General features: G+C 51.6%; 1 protein-coding gene across 2 annotated transcripts in view; it reads right to left on the reverse strand.

Annotated features, from left to right (window-relative positions):
- Positions 1-20027, reverse strand: part of Osbpl5 (oxysterol binding protein like 5) — a 53474-nt gene that overhangs the window by 9450 nt on the left and 23997 nt on the right. The window contains exons 2-14 of one of the 2 annotated variants that reach the window (XM_021166956.2): positions 18339-18495; positions 16140-16222; positions 11596-11676; positions 11361-11462; positions 10825-11028; positions 9182-9266; positions 6790-6961; positions 6330-6522; positions 4956-5140; positions 4491-4572; positions 2989-3087; positions 2511-2607; positions 1071-1169 (exon numbers count right to left, since the gene is read on the reverse strand). In XM_021166956.2, coding sequence (XP_021022615.1) covers positions 1071-1169; positions 2511-2607; positions 2989-3087; positions 4491-4572; positions 4956-5140; positions 6330-6522; positions 6790-6961; positions 9182-9266; positions 10825-11028; positions 11361-11462; positions 11596-11676; positions 16140-16222; positions 18339-18474 — 1618 coding nt within the window. In that variant the 5' untranslated portion in view covers positions 18475-18495. The remainder of the gene's footprint in view (positions 1-1070; positions 1170-2510; positions 2608-2988; positions 3088-4490; positions 4573-4955; positions 5141-6329; positions 6523-6789; positions 6962-9181; positions 9267-10824; positions 11029-11360; positions 11463-11595; positions 11677-16139; positions 16223-18338; positions 18496-20027) is intronic. The other variant, XM_029480059.1, reaches the window with a different exon arrangement.

Here is a 20027-nt window from a genome sequence, read left to right on the forward strand (position 1 = left end):
GCCTCTGCCTCTGCCTCTGCCTCAGCCTCTGCCTCTGCCTCTGCCTCTGCCTCCACCAGAGGGATTTTTAAGGCAGGGAAGCTCTTCCATTTGACATTACAGTGGTAACTCTATGTCACTATCCTTAAAACCTATAGAATATACACAAAAAGTGGGATTTAGAGGAAACAATGGACTTCAGCTAAAAGCTAAGCCTTAATCTGGATTTGCCATGGAAGATGCCTGAGATTGGAGGCTGAGGGTGGATAGGAGTCCACAGGCATTATACTTCTAGGTGACTGGTTTGGTGTGGTGGTGGTGGTGGTAGTGGTGGTGGTGTGTGGTGCTGGGGTTCATACATACTAGATAGGCAAGTGCTCTACCACTGAGCCATGGCCCCAGCTCCTTTCTTATCTTTAAATTTTAAGACATTGTCTTATTTAGTTATCCAAGTGGCCTTGAACTCACTCTGCAGCACAGGCGGGCCCTGAAGTTTCAATCCTCCTGTCTCAGCCTCCTCAATAGCTGGGATTGATCACTAATACAAGAGGATCCAGAGGCAAAATCAAAGAGGTGAAACTGGCAATCCACCTGGAGTTAATCACAGCTCTGAAAAGTCACCCACGAGGTTGGAACATCTTCAAATAGGCAGACAGTGCTTAGCATCTGCTCTGGTTGGTCTGCTCCACCTGAATTTAGAATCACCTAGGAGACACACCTTGGGGTGTACCTATGCAAGTGCTTCCAAGGAGGTTTAACAGAGGAAGGAAGACCTACCCTGGATATGGGTGGCATTCCCTGTCATCCATGGCTGAATAAAAAGGAGAAATGAACTGAGCCCCAGAGTTCACATCTCTGTTTCCAGTCTGTGGATCCAATACGACCACTGGAGTCACCTACCTGCCCCCTGCTCTCCGTGGGCTGTACCCTCAAACTATGATCCAAAATAAACTAATTTCTTCCTTCTTTATTTGTTTTCAACACAGGTTAATTACAGTAACCAGAGAATTAACTAATTCAGCCCCCTATGCCACAACTGAGGGCTAGCCTGGGCAAAAGGTGGGGGCACGGGGAACGGCTCAGTTGCTCACCTCGGCAGTGGGCATAGGGCATGGTGAGGGTATACTCCTCCTTGCGATTAAGAAAGGTGAGCTTAGCCTTGCCGTCCAGAAGCGCCGACAATGAGTTCCCTGAAAGGACAGAGTAGGGACTGTTTAGGGCACAGACCTTTAGCATCAGGCTGCTACAGGACCCCAAGGTCTGAATGTCCTTAGAACATGTCCCAGAGTTCCAAGCACCTTCAACTGGGGCACTGAGGGAGAGACACACAACCTCTGAGCCTTGGGTATTATAAAAACTCTTGTCTAGTTGGCACCTGTTATGCATCCTGAGAAGTCGTCTGACTTGCAGCACATTAGTGGTCTATCTCACGACACCACGGAGTTTCAGGGAGGACACTACGAACCTTTTAGAGCCAGCCTGAGGCCAGAGCATAGGTGGGAAGGGTGAATGAAACCTGGGCACAGATGCCACATGCTACCCTCTGCTGCTGCCAGGCACATAGAGGCCCTGAGCACACACCTGCACACTAGAGATGAGGGCAAACAGGGGCCTGCTGGGAAAGTGTGTCGGTGAGGTTCCTGGGCACTGCCATTTTCAAGCTTAGAGCAGCACAGGGCAGAACATGGCTGCTCCAGTCTGGGATACTCAAATGCTTGCCACCAGCCAGGTGTGGCTACCAAAGCACTTGATGGAACTCATGCAATGGGACACTGTTCATACTCTGATTTCACTTCTATATACCTACCTACCTTCTATCTATCTATCTACCTATAACCCATCTACCCACCCATGTCTGTCTGTCCATCTGTCTATCTACTCTCCACCTTCCATTTCCCATTTATACACCTACCTTCTATCTGCCTAGTACCCATCTCTCTATTTTCTGTCCATCTACCTATTATCTATTATCTATCTACCTAGTATCTATCTCTCTGTTTTCTACCAAACTACATATTATCTATCTATCTGTCTATCTATCTATCTATCTATCTATCTATCTATCTATCTATCTATTATCTACCTATCTACCTACCTTCTATCTATCAACCAACTTTCTGACTTTTTAATCTATCACTTTATTCATCTACCTACCTACCTTCTGTCTGTCTATCTGTCATATATCCACCATCATCCGTTTGCAGTATTAGGGATGGAACACACAGCCTCTGCACGTTGGGTGCACACTTCCCACTGGTCTGCAGTCCAACCCCCCTTTAATCAGTACAAGCAGCCACATGTGGTTGACAGCTATGAAGTCGGGCAGCTCTGTAGGAGCAAGTGCTTCCCCACAAGCTTCTCCTTTGTTTCCTGGCTTCCCCAGGTGTCTGCTTTCAACTGAGTTAGGGCCACCCACATACACGGTCCCACCAGTGGGGTTCTGGGGTTCACTGCTTTGGAGTGAAGACCTACCCCACTTCCACAAGGCCCAGGCCCAGCCATCCCGCCCTCATCCCCAGGAGTCTCCTCACCATAGAACTTAGACTTTGCTGTGATGCTGCCGCTCATGCAGAAGCCATCTTTCCTGTTGCTGACATAGAAGGCAGACACAGGAGGATGGTGAGACACCTGTGTGAAGAGAGATGGGTCTAAAGAAGGCTCCAGAAGTGACAATCCCAGAAAGGACATCTGGGTTCCACGGGCAAGTGGGAGGTGAGGGGCACATTCCTACAAGTACCAGGGCAGAGCCTGGATCCTGGGGTCTGAGTCATCCAAAGATGCCCCTCACGGGGAAGTCAGTCAGGCTGCTCGCCCTCCTTCGGGAAATCCTGCAGCACCATCACGCCTGCCCTCCTTTCTGGGAGAATCCCCATGGATGGTGAGCAGGTGTGAAGCCTGTCCTATGGCAGGTACGGGCCACTGAAAACCCCACTCTCAGTCCCACAAGCCCCTGTCCACCACCCACTGCACATACTGAGCTGGAAGGCAAGCTGGGCGGTGGGGTCTTGCCTGTTCTGCTATGTAGAAGGTGTGACTGTTGGTCTGAGGGTGCAGCCAGCGGCAGCGAAAAGTCTCCCCCAGAATGGGATTATATGGTTTCTTGATGCCCTGTGGGGAGCACAAAGATGCACTGGAGGAACCAAGAGGAGAGAGTCGCTTCTGTGGGCCCAGTTATGGTTGTTCCTGCCTCTAGAAGAGGCTTTGTCTCCCTTATTCTGCTTTGGGAAAACTACTTTTTGCTGGTAGCTTACAGTTGTGTGTGTGCGTGCGTGCGTGTGTGTGTGTGTGTGTGTGTGTGTGTGTGTGTGTACTGCCTCAAGAATTCCTAAATTCCTATCTTCTATTCAGCTTGGGGGGGGTGCTCAAGACCACAGCTAGATCTGACTATCCCTGGACTGGGGCACAGACCATACATAACTGGGTCAAAGCTAAGCTTGGGAGGTACCAGGCTTCCAGGAGGTCTAGCTTAGCTTACTGTATGACTCTAGGTTGATTTCTTCTGTCTGGGCCTCAGGCTCACCTGTCTACAATGAGACACAGATCTGGAATCAAACTCATTGCAACCTTTCTTGCCTCTGCCTCCTGAGTGCTAGCATTATACGTGTGAGTTGTCCCCAACCATTCCCCCACACACACACCATGTGTGTATGCGTGCATCCGTGCGCGTGTGTGCATGTGTGTGCATGCCTGTGGAGGCTGGCAGTCAACCTTGAATACTGTTCCATCTTGTCTTTGAGATAGGGACTCTCACTAGCCCAGAAGTTGCTAAGCAGGCTAAGCCGGTCAGTGAGTCCTAGGTATCCTCCTGTCTCTGCCTCCTCAGCACTGGGATCACAAACATCTGCTGTCATACCTAGCCCTTGTGAGGTTTTTGGAATGAAATTCAGGTCTTCATACTTGCACAGCAAGCACTAAACTACCGACTCAGCTCTTCCCAATCCACCTTCCCCTTTTAAGATGGGTTCTCACTTATGTAGCCCCGGCCAGCCTTGAACCCCAGGAAATCTTCCTGTTTGTGCTTCCCTAGTGCTGGGATTACAGGTGTGCACCGCCATGTCTGGCTAGAATCTTGGTTGCCAAGTTTATGGACTACGGAACCCCAGCTCCAGGTGGGCCTGCAGGTTACCCCATAACCAGGGAGACTCTGTTACCAGCAGAGTCCCGGGCTTCGAGTTCTCAAAAGGGGGTTCCTCAGAAATCCCACAGGTGCCTTGCAACTTAGGGTCAAATGCTCCTTTCCTAACACTGTTGTGTGTGGTGGCGCTTGCCACATAGCCTAAGGCTGTTTCCTCAAACACTGAGCAAGACTCAAGTTAATGGGGACTCTAATGGGGACCAGCATTGGGCTGGGTATGACAGGAAGTACAGAGGGCTGCCCTCCACCTCTCTGGATCTGGGGCCATGGTGGACATGGCTGGCTTTCTCCCATGCTGTGGAAGAGTTGGTCCCACTCATGGTGGGCTCACAAACCCCTTGGCTGAGATCCTGTCCTTCCCACAGGCCCCTCTCACCTTGGGCTTCTTATAGAAGCCAGACAGGTACCACCGGAGCACAAGCTTCATGCGGCCGTAGGGGTTGTCCTCTGCTGCTGCCCTGTGATGGGGTGGAGAGCTCTAACTCAGGCTAGGGTCCCTGGCTACCTTCCTCAGCACGCACCTCTTTCCCCAACCATCCCAACCTCCATCTACTTGGCTAAAAGAGGCAGCCTCACCCCAGATGACCTGGGCACCCTGCTCCATCCTCCCAGGTAGGGCAGAAGTAGGCAAGTGGGCTCACCACATATCGAGAATAGTGCTGAGGCCAACTCCACACCAGTGCAGAAGGGCTCTCTCTGCACACTCCACACTGTTTGGTGCCCCCACCTCTAGGAAGAACCCTGGATGCTCACACCCTTATTTCCCTCTTCCTGGCTCCACCCCATCCCCTGCCTCTGCAGTCCATAGGGGTGTGGAACCCCCTCCTGCTGGAAGGTGCACCTGGAGAGCAGGTCTCCGTGGTAGTAGTAATCAGAGAGCTTGCCGAGGAAGGACCGAGGCTCCAACACGAAGGTCGGCAGCACCACACGGGACAGGTCCATGCCTGGCCGCAGCTGTCGCAGCAGCACCCACATCAGGCTCTTGTTTTCCTCTGACACTGTCTCCACCTGGGAAGTCTCGTCCAGCTGCGGCAGAGGGATATGACCAGGCCCCATGAGCTGGGCTGTGAAGCCCCTGCTCTGGGCTGCCTAAGGGAGCTGAGGGTCTGGGATCCAGGACAGCACATCTGACCCTTGCCCACTGGATGCCATTGGATGCATGTCCACTTTGAACAGGTGTCACCCGCCCCCAACCTGAGCTTGGGAGTGAGAGAGTTTCTCGGTGGAATGGGTGCTACCACCCACCCACACCGGGTTTAGGAGTGAGCAGCTTCCTCATCAGGTCTGGGGACAAGACCAGCTTTTCTATTCTGGCATCCTGGTTCTCCCTCTAACATGCACAACTGCCATGGTACTATTCACCACATGGCACATCCACAAGACCCTCACCAGAGGCCAGATCCACAGGGCTGCCTGATCCTGTATGTCTGGCCTCCAAAACCCTGAGTTAAATAACCCTCTTGTCTAGAAGTTCTAGCTGCAGGAATCCGGTTTCCCCAGTCCTCTGTGTTTATGGGTGTGCTAGGCAGTTTTCTGCTACTATAAGAAATACCTGAGGCAGTCAAGTTAAAAATAAGAAAGGTTTGAGCCAATCTCAGCACTAAGGAGGCTGGTGAAGGAGGACTGGTGTTTGTGGCCAGCCTTGGCTACAGAGTAAGTTTTAGGCCAACCAGGGCTACACAGGATGGTTGGGCCTCACTGCTTTGGGCCTCTGGAGAGGCGGTACATCATGGAGGAAGCACTTGGCAGCACAAGTGCTCATGGCCAGGACATGAAAGAGGGAAATATCTGACCATCAGACCCCTCTGAGGCCACAACCCCTGCAACCTAACTTCCTCCTGCTGGGCCCCACCTCCCCAAGGTTTTACCACCTCCCAGCTGTGACAAGCTGGTGATCAGACAGTCCACACTCACCATGCACATGAAAATACTCACATGACAGCAGAGGTGCCTGACTGGGGTGAGGAGCTCCCAGGGGCAGGGTCATGCTAGGTGTATGTAGGTCCCCAGCATGTAAAGGACTGGGTGGGGATCATTCTTGAGCTGCCTGTCCACTCTGGCCACACTCCACTCCAGCCCAGAGAGGCTGTTTGTTTGGGGCTGGACCCTCATATCACTCTTGCATCTCATGCTAGGCAGGCAGGGGAGAGTTGAGCAGGCATCACTCAGAGCCTTGCTGTGTCCTGTTTCCCCTCCGAGTTAACAGGGCTCTCACCTCTCCCAGCTCCTCCTGGACCTGTTCCACATAGGTAGTTCCCCTCCGTGGCCCACCAGGGCTGTCCAGCAGGTCGCTCCCACTCTCGTTGGTCTTGCGGCTGTGATCCTGGGTCTCAGCATCCGAGTCTTCCACATTCTCTCGCTCTGACTTGTCTGAGAACGCATCGTTCTCCAAGGCAGACCCATTCAGCCTGGAGAGTAGAAATGCCAGTGGGCTCCCAATTCCAGGCAACACCTAGGACCTAGGACACCCACCTGGGTACCCAGCCTCTTTTCCTGCAGGGAAGTCGCACACTGCCTAACACCACGTGACCTGTATTTGCACCACTGCTCCTGTTTTATCAGTAAGGATGCAAAGACTGGTTCCCACCAGAAAGAACAAGTCCATCACCCAAGCTGACGCATCTCCCTCTGCTTAGGGGATACCATGCTGATCACCTCTCACCCCATTCACTCACGGGAACAGGTCTTGATCTGGGATGGTGGCTGAGGTGGGCAGTCCGTAGAGAGAAGAGGGAGAGGCATCAGGCGAGGACCCCTGCTCCCCATCTCGACCCTGCTTGCACGTGCTCAGTCGCAACAGGCTGGAGCAGCGAAGGGCCAGCTCTAGGGCATCTAGCCAGCAGCGGCCTAAGGGGCACAGAGGGAGACTGGTGGGTGGCTTCCCCTCTATTTCCCCACCAAGGAACCTTAATCTGCCTGTTGTCTGAAATAGCCTTCCAAAACCAATCTACAGCCAAGGAACCCTGCCCTTTAGTCATGAAACTTCTAGTCCCACACCTCACTCCACCTCACTAGGGCCAAGTTAAAGATCTGCCTCCTCCACAGACCCCAGCCTTGCATGTAGCCATCCTGGCAGGAATGAATATGCACTAAAGAGACAGGTGTGCCCTCCCTTTGGCCATTAGACTATTGAAACAGTGAACCCCAAGGCATTGGAATTGCCCCAGGAGTCTCACGCTGGGGGAGAGAAGGGCTGAAGTCTGGGGACAGACAGAGGGGAGCTTGTCTCTTAGAGACCCCACGGAGTTCTGAGAACGTGTCAGAGATTGCAGGAGAGATTGGCGCTGAGACAGTGATGGGTCAGTGATGGGCAGGACCACACCCTGACCAGGACTCTTAGCTCTGTACTCCTCCTGCCCTCTGTTTAAACCTCAATTTCACATTAGGACCCTGAAGACTTGAGATATATCTTGTTGGGCCTGCCAGGCCTTAGACTAAGTCAACAGCTCTGGGAACATGCACACACATGTGTATGTCCTTGGGGTTGACACAGTGTAGGATAGACATCAGGAGGGCAGAGGGCAGAGGCTGGGCAGGGGTCTTACATGCTAGTGAAGAGTCACTGACCAGGTAACTTCAAGAGGTAGCAAGAGACAGTTAGGCCTGAGGGATAGTGGGGGAGGGGGATGACAGACAGGGCAGGGCCTCTGCTTTGGCCCTGAGGTTCTGCTTGCTTCGTGACAGTGTGTGTGCATGAGTGTAGAACTTGGGTTAGACCTGTGTCATACCACAGTTCTCAGGGGTGTGGCGGGGTGATAGGAGGGCACTGTTAAGAGCTATGGGGGGAGGGACCCATGCAGGTGACACCAATGTCTCAGTGTGATCACTAACAGCAGCGCTTCCGTCCACGCCTCAGAGTCATCTATAAATGATACCATGCATGCCCAAAGGACTCATGAGTGAGGGTCCCAGCTCAAGGTAAGATGAAGTTCTTGATTCCTAAGCTTGCATGCTGGGTGTCCTTGGGAAGTGTGGACTTCTTTCCCTAACTGAAAGCTGCAGAGACTTTCATTTGAGAGCCCCTGAGGCTGCACTGGGACGTTCAGGGGGACCCACCTGGTACCCTGGAGCTGCCCCTCTTGCTGAGGGATATTTGAGATCTTGGGCTTACTGTAGGTTTGGTTTGAGCACAGTGCTATCTCCTGTGAGGCTGGGCATTTGTAAGGACAGTGAGTGGGTTCTGGAGATTATACAACCCAGGATGAGAGCTGGTTGTAGAATTGGACTTAGGGCCCAAATGTGCATTTTGTGGCTGCCACAAAAGACTTGACATCCTGAATGTTACACAGCCTTTGGGAACCATTTGAAATTCTCTGCCTCTTCTTGCAGGAAGCCGATCCTGATAATACATGGTACGCAGGTAACATTCTTCCTTGACTGTGGCCCCTGACAATCAGGGATTCAGCACTGACTTGTCATCTGGCGGCTGGCTTACTGGTCACAGACCCCCAAGGTGTGCAGGCTCTGTGAGGGCATAGGTTGCCTGTTTACCCCAGAGCCCAGCAGGTTCAATGACAGAATGAGTGAACAGTCAAAACAACCTATGAGGGAGCGTGAATGCAACTTTTGACCACCAGGGGGCACCATAGCACCAGCAGTTAAGCTATCTGCAGGATTCCAAGCCTGGACAGTTGGATCCTAGTTGTCAGGGCCTTGGACTTCCAGCAGGGGGTGCAGTCCTGAGGCTTTGTTAAGGAGCCACAGCCTGGCTAGAAGCTGTCACTTGAAGGACTTCTGAGAATGGGGCTGCTGCTTGGATTCTGTTACCTAGTTCAGAGAATCTGGGACTCGGGGAAGCCCACATTAATATCTGTAGCCTATTTTTGCCAGAATACCTCTAGGCTGCCTGTGACTTAATTTACCTATTAAATTCACAACTGTCGCTTGATTGCTTCCATACAGCCCTGGGATTCCTATAGCATTGGGCTGACAAGTGTGGCTAGTCCCATTTAATCTGTGGGAAATCTGAGGCTTAGCTGAGAGAGGGGTATCACTGTAAGGTAGGTTCAGTCTGTGTCCGACTCTAGGGGACCCTGGGGAGGGAGAAACAGGACAGGTGGCACTTACCGTCTGATTCAGAAGCGGCCCTGAAGATCAGGTAGCTGCTGGGGAGGGGCTGAGTGATGGAGCCCACACTCTCGCCTTTGGGGCCCTGGAGAGACAGAGACCTGCAGGGTCAGGCACTGGGCCAGGAAGGCTGTGGTACACACTGTGTCCCTTCTAATCAGAAGCCTTTCCTCCCACTTAGCTTCTCAATTATGGCTGCTAGAACTGCCTCACAGTTGAATTTTAACTTCAGCGAGACAGTGAAGGGCAGTTTGGTGTAAGTAAATTTGTCTTATTTGGAATAAATGTGTTTCCTTTTGTTTTGTTTTTGAGACAAGATCTTCCTGCATGGGTATGGCTGGCTAGTAACTTGCTATGTAGATTAGGCTAGACCTTAAACTCATAGAGATCTGCCTGCCTCTGCCTCTGGGGTGTCAGGATTAAAGTTCTGACCCATCATGGTCAGGTTGGAATAAATGTAAACAGTCAGAATGTTCATATAAAATAGTTTTATTTTTTCCCATTTTTGGTTTTTCAGATAGTTTGTTTAGAGACAGGGCTCTGCTCACTCTGCAGCCTAGGCTGGCCTGGAACTTTCTATGTAGCTGAAGATGGTTTTGAACCTTTGATCCTCCTGCCTCTAACCCAAGTGCTGCCCAATCTTGTGTGATATGAGTATCCTCAGAGCGCTGAAGAAGGCCGCACTGTGCCAGGTCGGTCATCGTAATTCATTTTTTGAAGTGGGCTTTTGTTTTGTTTTGTTTTGTTTTGTTTTTGTTTTTGTTTCTCTGTATAGCCTTGGGTGTCCTGGAACTCACTCTGTAGACCAGGCTGGCCTCGAATTCAGAAATCTGCCTGCCTCTGCCTCCCAAGTGCTGGGATTAAAGGTGTGAGCCACCACTGCCCAGCTAAGTGGGTATTTTTAATCCACAATGGGTTTTTTTCAGCTATAGTTTATAAAGTGGAGGAGAATATTAATTTTAAAATTAACCGCAGCCAGGCATGGTGGTTTATACCTGTAATCGCAGCAACGGAAAGGATGAGGAAGGAAAGCTGCCACAAGTTCTAGGTAAGTCTGAGCCTCAGAATGAGCCATTAGTTAGGATGGGCCATAGAGTAAGATAAACCCTGTCTCCAAAACCAGACCAACAGCAACAAACCACCACCACCAACAACAAAAACCCAAGCTGGGCAAGGTAGTAGACTCCTTTAAACCCAGCCTCAGGAGGCAGAGGCAGGTAGATCTCTATGAGTTTGAGGCCAGCCTGGTCTATATACATTTTAGGCCTGCCAAAGCTACATAGTGAATCTGTCTTTCACCACCATCCCAAATCCAGAACAACCCTAAATTTTGTTGTTTCTCTGAAACCTACATATAACCAAGATTTCCCCTGGGGACCCACCCCTGTCCTGATCAGTTCTGCCTGGCAGTCCTGGTGGTGATGGATGACACCTGAGACAGTCCCTTCCTCCTCTCCAGACAGCACTGGATGAGGGGTTTGACGTATAACTCATTGTGCCTCATCCATACTTCTAGCAGCCTGTCGGAGGATAGCCACTCCTCCAGGGATCCCTTGCTAGGGGTCCCATTTTGGGACAGCAGTCCCAGGCAAAGCCTCTGTTGTCCCCGAGTCTCTGCCTGGATGCCCTGTGGATCGGCTCACCTTCACAGCCCACACAGACTGGTCCAGTGGGTGGAAGAGTTTGAAGCAGAAGCCGTCCTTCTTGGAGGGGCGCTCGATAAGCTCGCAGCAGTGCAGCAGCACCGTGCCCACCCACTGGCCCACCTTGGGTGTCTTGTAGATGAGCAGCACCCCCGGCTTCAGCACACACCATAGCTTCGTCCAGCTCTTCAAGGTCCCTCGGATCTGCAGGAGGATTCATGGTCAGGGTCACCCACGGGAGCTGCCCCCTGGGCCATCTGTGCAGCTTGGTGGGGGGATGAGCAGAGGCAAGGACTGGAGGCCCCTGGAACTGGGAGAAGTATCCCAGAGCTCTGAAGTTAGTGAGTTCCTCAACAGCATCTTGACTTGGGACTCTGGCCTGCAGACCTATGAGAAGCCAGCTTTATGGTGGGGTCATTAGTTATAGTAGTCAGGGGCCACTCAAACAACTGTGTAGTGACAAACACTTAGACTTGTCTCCGAAGTGCCATGGATTCCCCAGTCGATAGGAGTCTCTGGGAGTGGCACCTGCTTACCTTTAGGCTGTCAGCCATGATGACCACACTGGGGTCAGTCAGGGCACTGAACAGCTGCTTCGTGGCCCGCTTCTTCTCCTGCCGATAGTTCTCCTTCTGTGCCTGCAACCAGAAAAGATGTGGGTCATGGAGTGCATGGACTGCCCCAGCTCCCACATTGCCAGCAGGGCACAGGGAAAGGAGGATATAGGGTGTGTTGGGCATGCCCTCCGTCGTCACCCTGGGCCAGGCCCACCTTGAGAGCATCCTTCTTGGAGACCCTGGTCGTTGGAGAGGTACATTCCTTGTCAGATCCATTGCATAGCCTGTACTCAGCCTGCAAGAGAGACACACCATGGTGCTGGAGGTGTTAGGGTATGGTTGGGGTTGCCAGGACCAGGGCAGCAGAAAGCAAGGGTCCCAGAATGACCAAAAAACGAGACAATGAGCTGAACACCAGCATTCACCTCTGCCTCCTGACTTGTGGGGGTAATAAGAGTGACTGCCTCAGCCCTGGCAGCTGTATCTTCTCCTTCCTGACCATGATGGACTGTGCCCCTGAACTATGAGCCAAAATAAATTCTCCTTCCCTTAAGGTGACTTTATCAGGCATTTTATCCCAGCATCGAGAAAAGTAACATGGTGGGGTTTGCAAAACAGAGTTTTGGTGGCAGCTAGGACATGGTGGTGACAAGTTCCTAGGCTGTATCACCCATATCTCCCACGATGATCAAAATGGCCACTCCTTGGCCACCATCAAGGGCTCATCTCTAGGAGACTGTGGTATAGAGGCTCACTGGTTCTGGGGGAGGTATGTCTAGAGGGTCAGTGTGTAGGCCAGCTACAGATGGGAGTCAAGCATCTGTACCTGGGCCCACGGCTTGCTTCTCAGACCCAGAAGAGTAATCTATAAATCATGGAGCTGGAAGGAGCCACAACCCCACAGATGGAGAAACTGAGGTCCAGGGTGTGGAGCCAGAACATGGCCTAAAAGCCACAGTTTGGGGATGGCAAATTGTGCCCCAAACCCCACATGCCACCTGCTAATGTGTCCCTGGGTTCTACAGGTGTAATGTACGTGATCCTGGCAAGCTGACACATGCTGTTTGAACTCACTGAGAAGCTGACCCTGGGAATGAGGTTGCACCCTACCCCCATTTCAGACCATGTGTGTTTGCCTCAGTATTACCCAAGGCCCCTGATCTGTGCATGGCTGCCCCTCCCCAACTCTGTGACAGGGGGGGGGAGGACAGTAGCCCTAAAGAATTCAAGTGCTGTGCCTTTGAGAACAGCTGGAAGGGGACCATTTCTAATGGAGGAGGTTACTGTTATTGAATGTCATAAGTGTCTACAGTAAGAGCAAGGGCCCAGAACTCAGCTATGGACAGAAGGCACAGTTGGGCACTGCAGCTGACTGCCTCAACTTTCCCAGGCGGTTAAGTTAGGTTGCATGTTGTGGCCCCTGCAGTCTCTTTGTCCACTCTCTTTATCCAGCTATCCCAGTCACTTCTGCTGAGCACTGAAAACTCCTGATTTGACAATATTTTGCTGCCTGCTGCTTCTGTCTATTGGCTACCTCCATGTGTTCTTGAACTTTGGCTTTCTAAATACTTAATAAATGCACTCATTTAAACCCCAAACAATGGCCATTGGCTGACACAGCCCATTCTCCTGCACAGAACAAGCTGAAGTGTCTGGAAAAGGAAAATCAAATGACTGTTTTGTGATGTGAAAATTACAGCCTGTGAGTCAGTTTTATGTCAATTTGACAGAATGTAGAAGCCCCTGGGAAGTCCTCGTTAAGGGCTCTGTGGATCGGGTCTGTGGATCGGGTAGGCCCGTGAATTTTTTAGTTGGCTTAGGGAAGGCCTACCTTGAGTATGAATGGTACTGTTTCATGGGTTGGGCTCTGGAATGAATGGAAAGGACAGAGTAAGCTAAGCTTGAGCCCATAGACTTGTCAGTTGCTCTCTGACCTTGACTGTGGGTAGAGGTGACTAGTGTTTCAGGTTTCTGGTGCCTTGTCTTCCCCCAAAGTGATAGACTATGACCTAAAGAAGGAAGGATGACTGTGCTTGGCTCTGAGGGCTGGATGGGAGTCCACAGGTCCATGGGGGCTGTAAGGGTGAGGGGTCGAAGTGCTGTGTGTGGGGTTTCGTGTTAGTGTGCACTTCTGGACTCATGTTATTATTTTTCAAACATTATTTGTTTTGTGTGTGTGTGTAAAAAGACAACTTGCAGGAGTAAGCTCTCTCTTACAGTATGGATTCCAGGGATCGAACTCAGGTCAACGGGAATGCTGGCAATACCTATTGAGCTGTCTCATTGGCTTATACATGCATATTAAATGCTTACACGCCTCTAATTCTAGCACTCAGGAGGCAAAAAGAGGCTGATCTCTGTGAGCTGAAGGCTAGCTTGGTCTGCATAATGGATTCCAGACCAGCCAAGGCTACCCAGTAAGAAGACCCTGTCTCAAAGACAAACAAACCAATCACAGCAAGCAGCTCAGGTCACTGGTATTACCCAAGTCTGGCACAGTAAGGCTCAGAAGCAACACTGTAGCAAATAAGCCAAGCTAGGACTGAACCTGGTAGTCCCCCTTCAGAGCAGCATCCTCTTAGCCACATAGGGACATTACAGATGGCCAGAGGGAGTGCTGGTGGATGGGGGTGGGGTCTGCACAGAAGCAGTCTTGAGCTGAGGATAGTGACAAGCATGTGTCAGGTAGCAGGCCTCTAGGGACAGGCCCTATTGGGACTCTGCAGACTGCTCCTCGCCTAACCCGATCCTCTCTCTCCACATTTCTCTTCCTCAGTCCCCGAGTGGCCTGCCCAGAACGAGGACAGCTCTGACCACAGGGGTGGTGGCATGCTCAGGGCTTAGACAGTTCCAGCTCGCAGCCAGTTCTGTGGTGAGCTGTTTGTCCGAGCACCCTTGTGGGGCAGCTAACTCAGCTCCTGCTCAGACTAGCAGCTGTTGTTTGTCAAGAACTATGAAGAGATGGACAAATAACAGGATGGTTTCACTTGAAACACTAGTCTGATGGTGAGCCTAGCCTTCAGTGCCTGAGCCATGTCTCCGGCCCAATAATACTATTCACAGGAAGATAGAACTCAGTGGTTAAGAGCCCTTTAGAGGACACAGGTTCGATTCCCAGCATCTACTTTGTGGCTCACAATCCTCTGTAATTCCAGTTCCAGGGGATCTGATGCTGTCTTCTGGCCTCCTAGACTACCAGGCATGCAGGTGCTACAGAGGCAAAACATCCACACATAGAATAAGTCAATCTGACTATTTACACTATTTATAGCCGTGAGACTGACCTCTGCTGCCAGCTTTTCACCAGACTGGCCTGAACTAGCTGTGCTTGTTTTAGGCCACGGAGGAAGAAGGAAGGCAAGCCAGGGGCCTGGGGCAGAGCAGCCACTGCATCCTGGGAGGCAAGGCCAAGGCCGCTCTGAGGGAGTGGTCAAGTCAGCAGAGAGCCTGCTGGGCACTGCAGAAGGGATTCTCCCAGCAGGCTGTGCTTGGCATGCTGCCTGCACACCAGAGACCCCCAGACACTCGTGTGTCCTCATGTATCCCTGGCAACACAGGAACACTTAGGAAATGGGACGGTCCTTCAGAAGTGGGGATTTTGAAGTCTTCCTGGAACTCTACAGCCTATAAAAATGACTTAAAAGCTGAAATTGGAGACTCAGTGGGTAAAGCACTTGCCATACATGCATGCAGGCTAGAGTTTGGATCCCTAGAAACAAGCCATGTAAAAGCAGGGCAGATGTTGTGACCACTTGTAATCCCAACAATTGAGGGTAGAGTTGGGATTCTGAAGTGGGCTGGCTAGCATGACTAGCCAGAATTGTTACCAGGGAGAGATCGTGCCTCCATAAATAGAATGGAAAGCAATAGAGAAGACCAACCTGATATCGGCTTCAGGTCTCCCCATGCACGCACACACACCACCTATACCATGCAAACTACACATACCACACATACCTATAATAAGATAAGATAAGCTGCAATTGAAACAACCTCCAAATGAGAGAAAGCATTTACAAACCACACATCTGAGAAGGGCTGAGGATTCAGAATATATAAAGAACGCTTGCAACACAACAAGAATAAAATGGACAACCCGATCAGGAGATAAGTGAAAGACTCGCAGATGCACATGATGCCATGCTGAGCTGAGTCAACCCGGAAACCGAACCACACTGAGATGCCAATCAGGAAGGCTAGAGTCAAAACAGAATAGAAACCACCAGTGCTGGCTGGGGAGGACTGAGGGAGGGCAACCTGTGGTGTGCCGCTGTTCACTAAGTGCACGGGAGTTTAACAGTTCTTCAAAAATTAAACACAGAATGTTTTAGAAGTCCATAATTGCCTTAGCACTTGGCAACTTTACAGAGGACTGTAGCCCAGATACATATGCACATGGGTACCCACGGCAGCTGTTTACTACAGCTGAAGAGTGGAAACCACCGGGAAGTGGTAGCAGAGGGGACAGCAGAGTGTGGAAGGAAGAACAAAATCTAATAGCTTGGAAGGTCTCCCTAAGCAGAGGGGCTTCCTTCTCCCCAAATAGTCCTGTCTGGCAGGAGTCCCATTTTCAGGTTCACTGGGCTATGCTAAGCACCTAATAAAACAAGAGACACAGCCGCCTGGACCCCATGCAGATAGGGGGCAGCCTGAGAGCCTTTCCTTGTCTAAGTATGGGGACCTCAGGTTCAGCCAGCATCCCGCTGTCCCTTGACCTAGGCTCCCTGCCTCCTGGCCCTCCCTCAGCCTGGCTCTTACCAGTGGCACCTTCGTGGCGGAGCCTGGGGTCAGGGGCTCTTCATCTCTGGGTTGTGATGGGCCGTTGGACTCCATGTCCCTTCCTGGAAGACAGTGGGTAGGCAGGACTCAGAGAGGCAAAAGTGCCCTATAAAGGCTGCCTGGGAGGGGCAGGAAGCCACAAGAGTGGTGTGGCCCTGAGAGGTGGAGTGAGCTTCAGTAAAGGGTCCCAGGGGCTCTGGTCAGCACTCACAACCACAGAGAGGAAACAGAGGAGGAGCTAGAGGAAGCAAGGGCAGTTGGGCCAGGGGTGTGTGTGTGTATGTGTGTGTGTGTGTGTGTGTGTGTGTGTGTGTGTGAGAGAGAGAGAGAGAGAGAGAGAATGAAAGAGAGAGAGACTTGGGCCCTTGGATCTCCAAGGAAACATGGCGCCCAGGTTCAGAGGCACAAAATACACAACTCTGGCAGTTCCATAGTCTTGCTCCAGATTAGATGAAGAGGTGGGAGGAAGGGCTTGGCACCAGGACCCCTGCCTGGCCTCCTTGTACTCTGCAGCTTAAAAGAGAGAGAGAGAGAGAGAGAGAGAGAGAGAGAGAGAGAGAGAGAGAGAGAGAGAGAGAGAGAATGAACAGTGGGGTGGCCTGAAGCCAGTCACGGGTGTGATTTGACCACTCTCCCTTGCTGATGCGGGAGAAGGGCCTGTGATTTAGAACAGAGGCCATGAATCTGTGGTGGTGGTAACTCTTCCTGTTGAAGCTACAGGCCAGGGATGGGTATGACGGGAAAGAACAGCTGGAAGGCTGGGGGCTCTGAAGACCACTTCCCAAGAGCTCTGGGAAGGGCTAGGAGGAGCTGAGCAGTAGAGATATTCTCTCCGGAAAAGCCAGGGTGGTGACCCGAGAAAGTATTTCTACCTACAGGTCTGAGAGCAGTAGCCACTTGAGGTCACCTAACATCCCAGTCTGGTGACTGCCCCCCCCCATGTGACCAAGTTTCATACTCTCTGCCCATACAGCCCCCTGACTCAGACCTTGGAGCTGGGGTGGGGATGGGCAGCTGTCTACTCTCAGAGGCCACATGCGGGAAGGTGGACTCTGGGTAGGGAGGGGTGAGCAGAGGTGTCATGACAGGTGAGACAGACCAGCACTAGCTCTGCTCTTTCCACCATACATATCCTGTGCACACCCCTGCTCTGGGAACCTGTCATCGCTTCCATTCTCTGAAGAAGGCCTGGAGCCTCCCAGACCTTACATGGCCCAGCCACTTGTCCCACAGCTCAAGATTCCAGAAACTGATCACTAACTGAAGCTTGCCTTCCCACCTCCCCTACTGGGACCCATCGATCGATCCATCGATCAATTGATCAATCGATCCTCTCCTTGCCTGTTCCTGCAGCCTAGGTGAGTGAGAGCCACGGGCCACTAGGTATCAACCTTCCTTGTATCCCAGTGACTGTCCAGAGTGCCCTCCCCATCCAGCCTCAGTTTCCCCTTCTGGTGGCTGAGATTGTTGACATGACTTCTAGCTCTCCTTCCCTGTCACAGCCTTCCGCCTGTCCTCACAGAGGGCTGGTGTCTTCTCCACACTGGGTATCCAGCAGTGGGAGGTAGAAGAGGGAAGAGGGGAGATGGGAGAGGGGAAGGCAGGGCTGAAGTCCACTGGAGCAGTATAATCCCATCTTCCATTCCTGAAAGGAAAGGCTAAGTTCTCTAATGCCACTGCCACCCACAGGCTAGAGAGGGCTCTAACCTGGGTGGATGGGCCTGGAGTCCATCAGAACATTCTTTGTGGTGGGGCCGAGTCCAGGACCCAGAACTTTATCCACAAGTGTCATAGAGGTAGCAAGGACTGAAATGTTTCTTCCTAGGATTCAGGACCGCTTGGAAGTGGGGCAGAGGTGCTGATGTCTCCATTTTATTAACAAGTAAACTGAGCCCCAGTAAGTGGTCTGCAGGCACTTAGCCAGGACAGCAGGGCTAGGGTCAGGTGCCTGTCCCCACAGCCAGTGTTTGGGATAACTGATCTTTACCATCTCTAAGTTAGAACCTCACCAGCAGACTTGATCCTTCAGTGTGCTGTGAACCCTTTGCCCACAACAATCATAGTCCCATTTGTGTGACTCTCTCACTGGCCATGAAGGTACTGGATGGGATGGGACACTGGCTAAACTCTCAAACTGCAGAGCCAGGAGGACCTCAGATCCCCATGGCTTGTACCAACCTGGGGTGATGGGACCAAGCTCATTTTCGCAGCCCAGAAGCAGGTTCCGTGGGACTTTCCGGGGGTCAGTCTTCTGTGGAGTAGAAGCTGGTGGACACAGCGAGAAACGGCGCCGGAGAAAGGCCTCCTCTTTCATGGTGTGGGTGCTGGGGGGCTTCTGAAAGGAAGAAGCAGGGACATACGGTCAGACCTCATCTAAGGCTAGGGGGAGTGTTCTGGTATGTCCAAAGAGAGGTCAAGGGAGGGCAGACCAGTTGGCCCTGAAGAGTGAGGAGGCACGATAACAGGAGGCTGGGTGTCCCTGGGGTCTGCTTGTTCTATTTTTAGGACATATGAGGTTTCTGGCCCTGCCTGAGTGTCTGTGGTCCCAGGACTCAAAGTCCTGAACAGTGAGAAGGTACAGGTGTGCTCTCACAGGTCATACTAGCCCATGACATCACCTACCTGCTGGAAGCAGTCTTGGGACCAGGGGAGGCTACAGAGGAGGAACTACAGGCAGCCTCACCACACTCTTGGCCACTGGCAATGTCTTCAGCAGGTGACAGGTCCTCACAGCCTCACCCTAAACACAGCCTGCCAGCTGAGAACAGCTTGGTCAGCCACCTCCCAAGCCTTTCTCTGTCCACCGGACAGAAGCCATCCAATCTCAGCTACTTTTATAAATAAGAGAATCACAAATGCTCTGCTCTGGAGTCTCCTGGCAGGTGCTGGCAAGCAGAGACTTTTTGTCCGGCTTCATCTGTCTGCTTTCAAGGACAGGTTCTTCAATAGTCCACTGACCAGCTTCCCCTCTTGCCCAGCTTTCTAGGGACATGGCCTGAGCCTCCTTAGTTGGTCAATGGCTTCTCTTTTTCCAATGTCCTGATCCCAAATACACATAGCATTTCCTGCTGAACTTGGGGACCAGGTGAGATTCGGGAATGGGCAGGTACCTGGAATGTCAATGGTTCCAGAGGTTTCTGTCCACAGCCCAAAGCCCATCTTTGTCCCATGCACATTTCATTACTTAGCTAAGATTTCCAGGTACCTGGGTAACTAAGGCAAGCTGGGCCCTTAGGGACCTGCATAGGGAAAGGGCGTCATGCAGTGTGACAAAGGGTGTTGACATAATTGGTCTCTCCTACTGGAAGCTTCACTTTCTTTAGGGATTGAGTGACACAGGCTTGGGGAAGAGTTCACAGCTTCCTGTCAGCTGTCCCATCAGGCATCTGCCCACGTGTAGTAAGTGTGGTCAGGGGAGGGTGTGTGTAAGTATCTAGAAGGATTCTTCAGAAAGTGCACCCCATCATTCACTAGCATACACACTATTCTGTCTTCCTCCTTCCCTCCACTAAATCGTTCACTTGCCCATCTGTCTGTCCACTCCTCTCTCCCCCTATTCATCCATCACCCACTTACATATCCAGGCATCATTTCTCCCTTCATTAGTATCTATGTACCACCTACCCATCCATCCACCCATCCATCTATCCATCCATATATCCATCTACCCACTTAACTATCTACCTATCTATCTATCTATCTATCTATCTATCTATCTATCTATCTATCTATCTATCTATCCATCCACCCACTCATCTATCCATCCATCCATCCATCCACCAATCTATCCATCCATTCATCCATCTAGCCACCCACCCATCTATCCATCCATTCAGCCAGCCAGCCAGCCACCCACCCATCTACCTA

Source organism: Mus caroli, chromosome 7 (genome assembly GCF_900094665.2).
Source record: "Mus caroli chromosome 7, CAROLI_EIJ_v1.1, whole genome shotgun sequence".
NCBI lineage: Eukaryota > Metazoa > Chordata > Mammalia > Rodentia > Muridae > Mus > Mus caroli.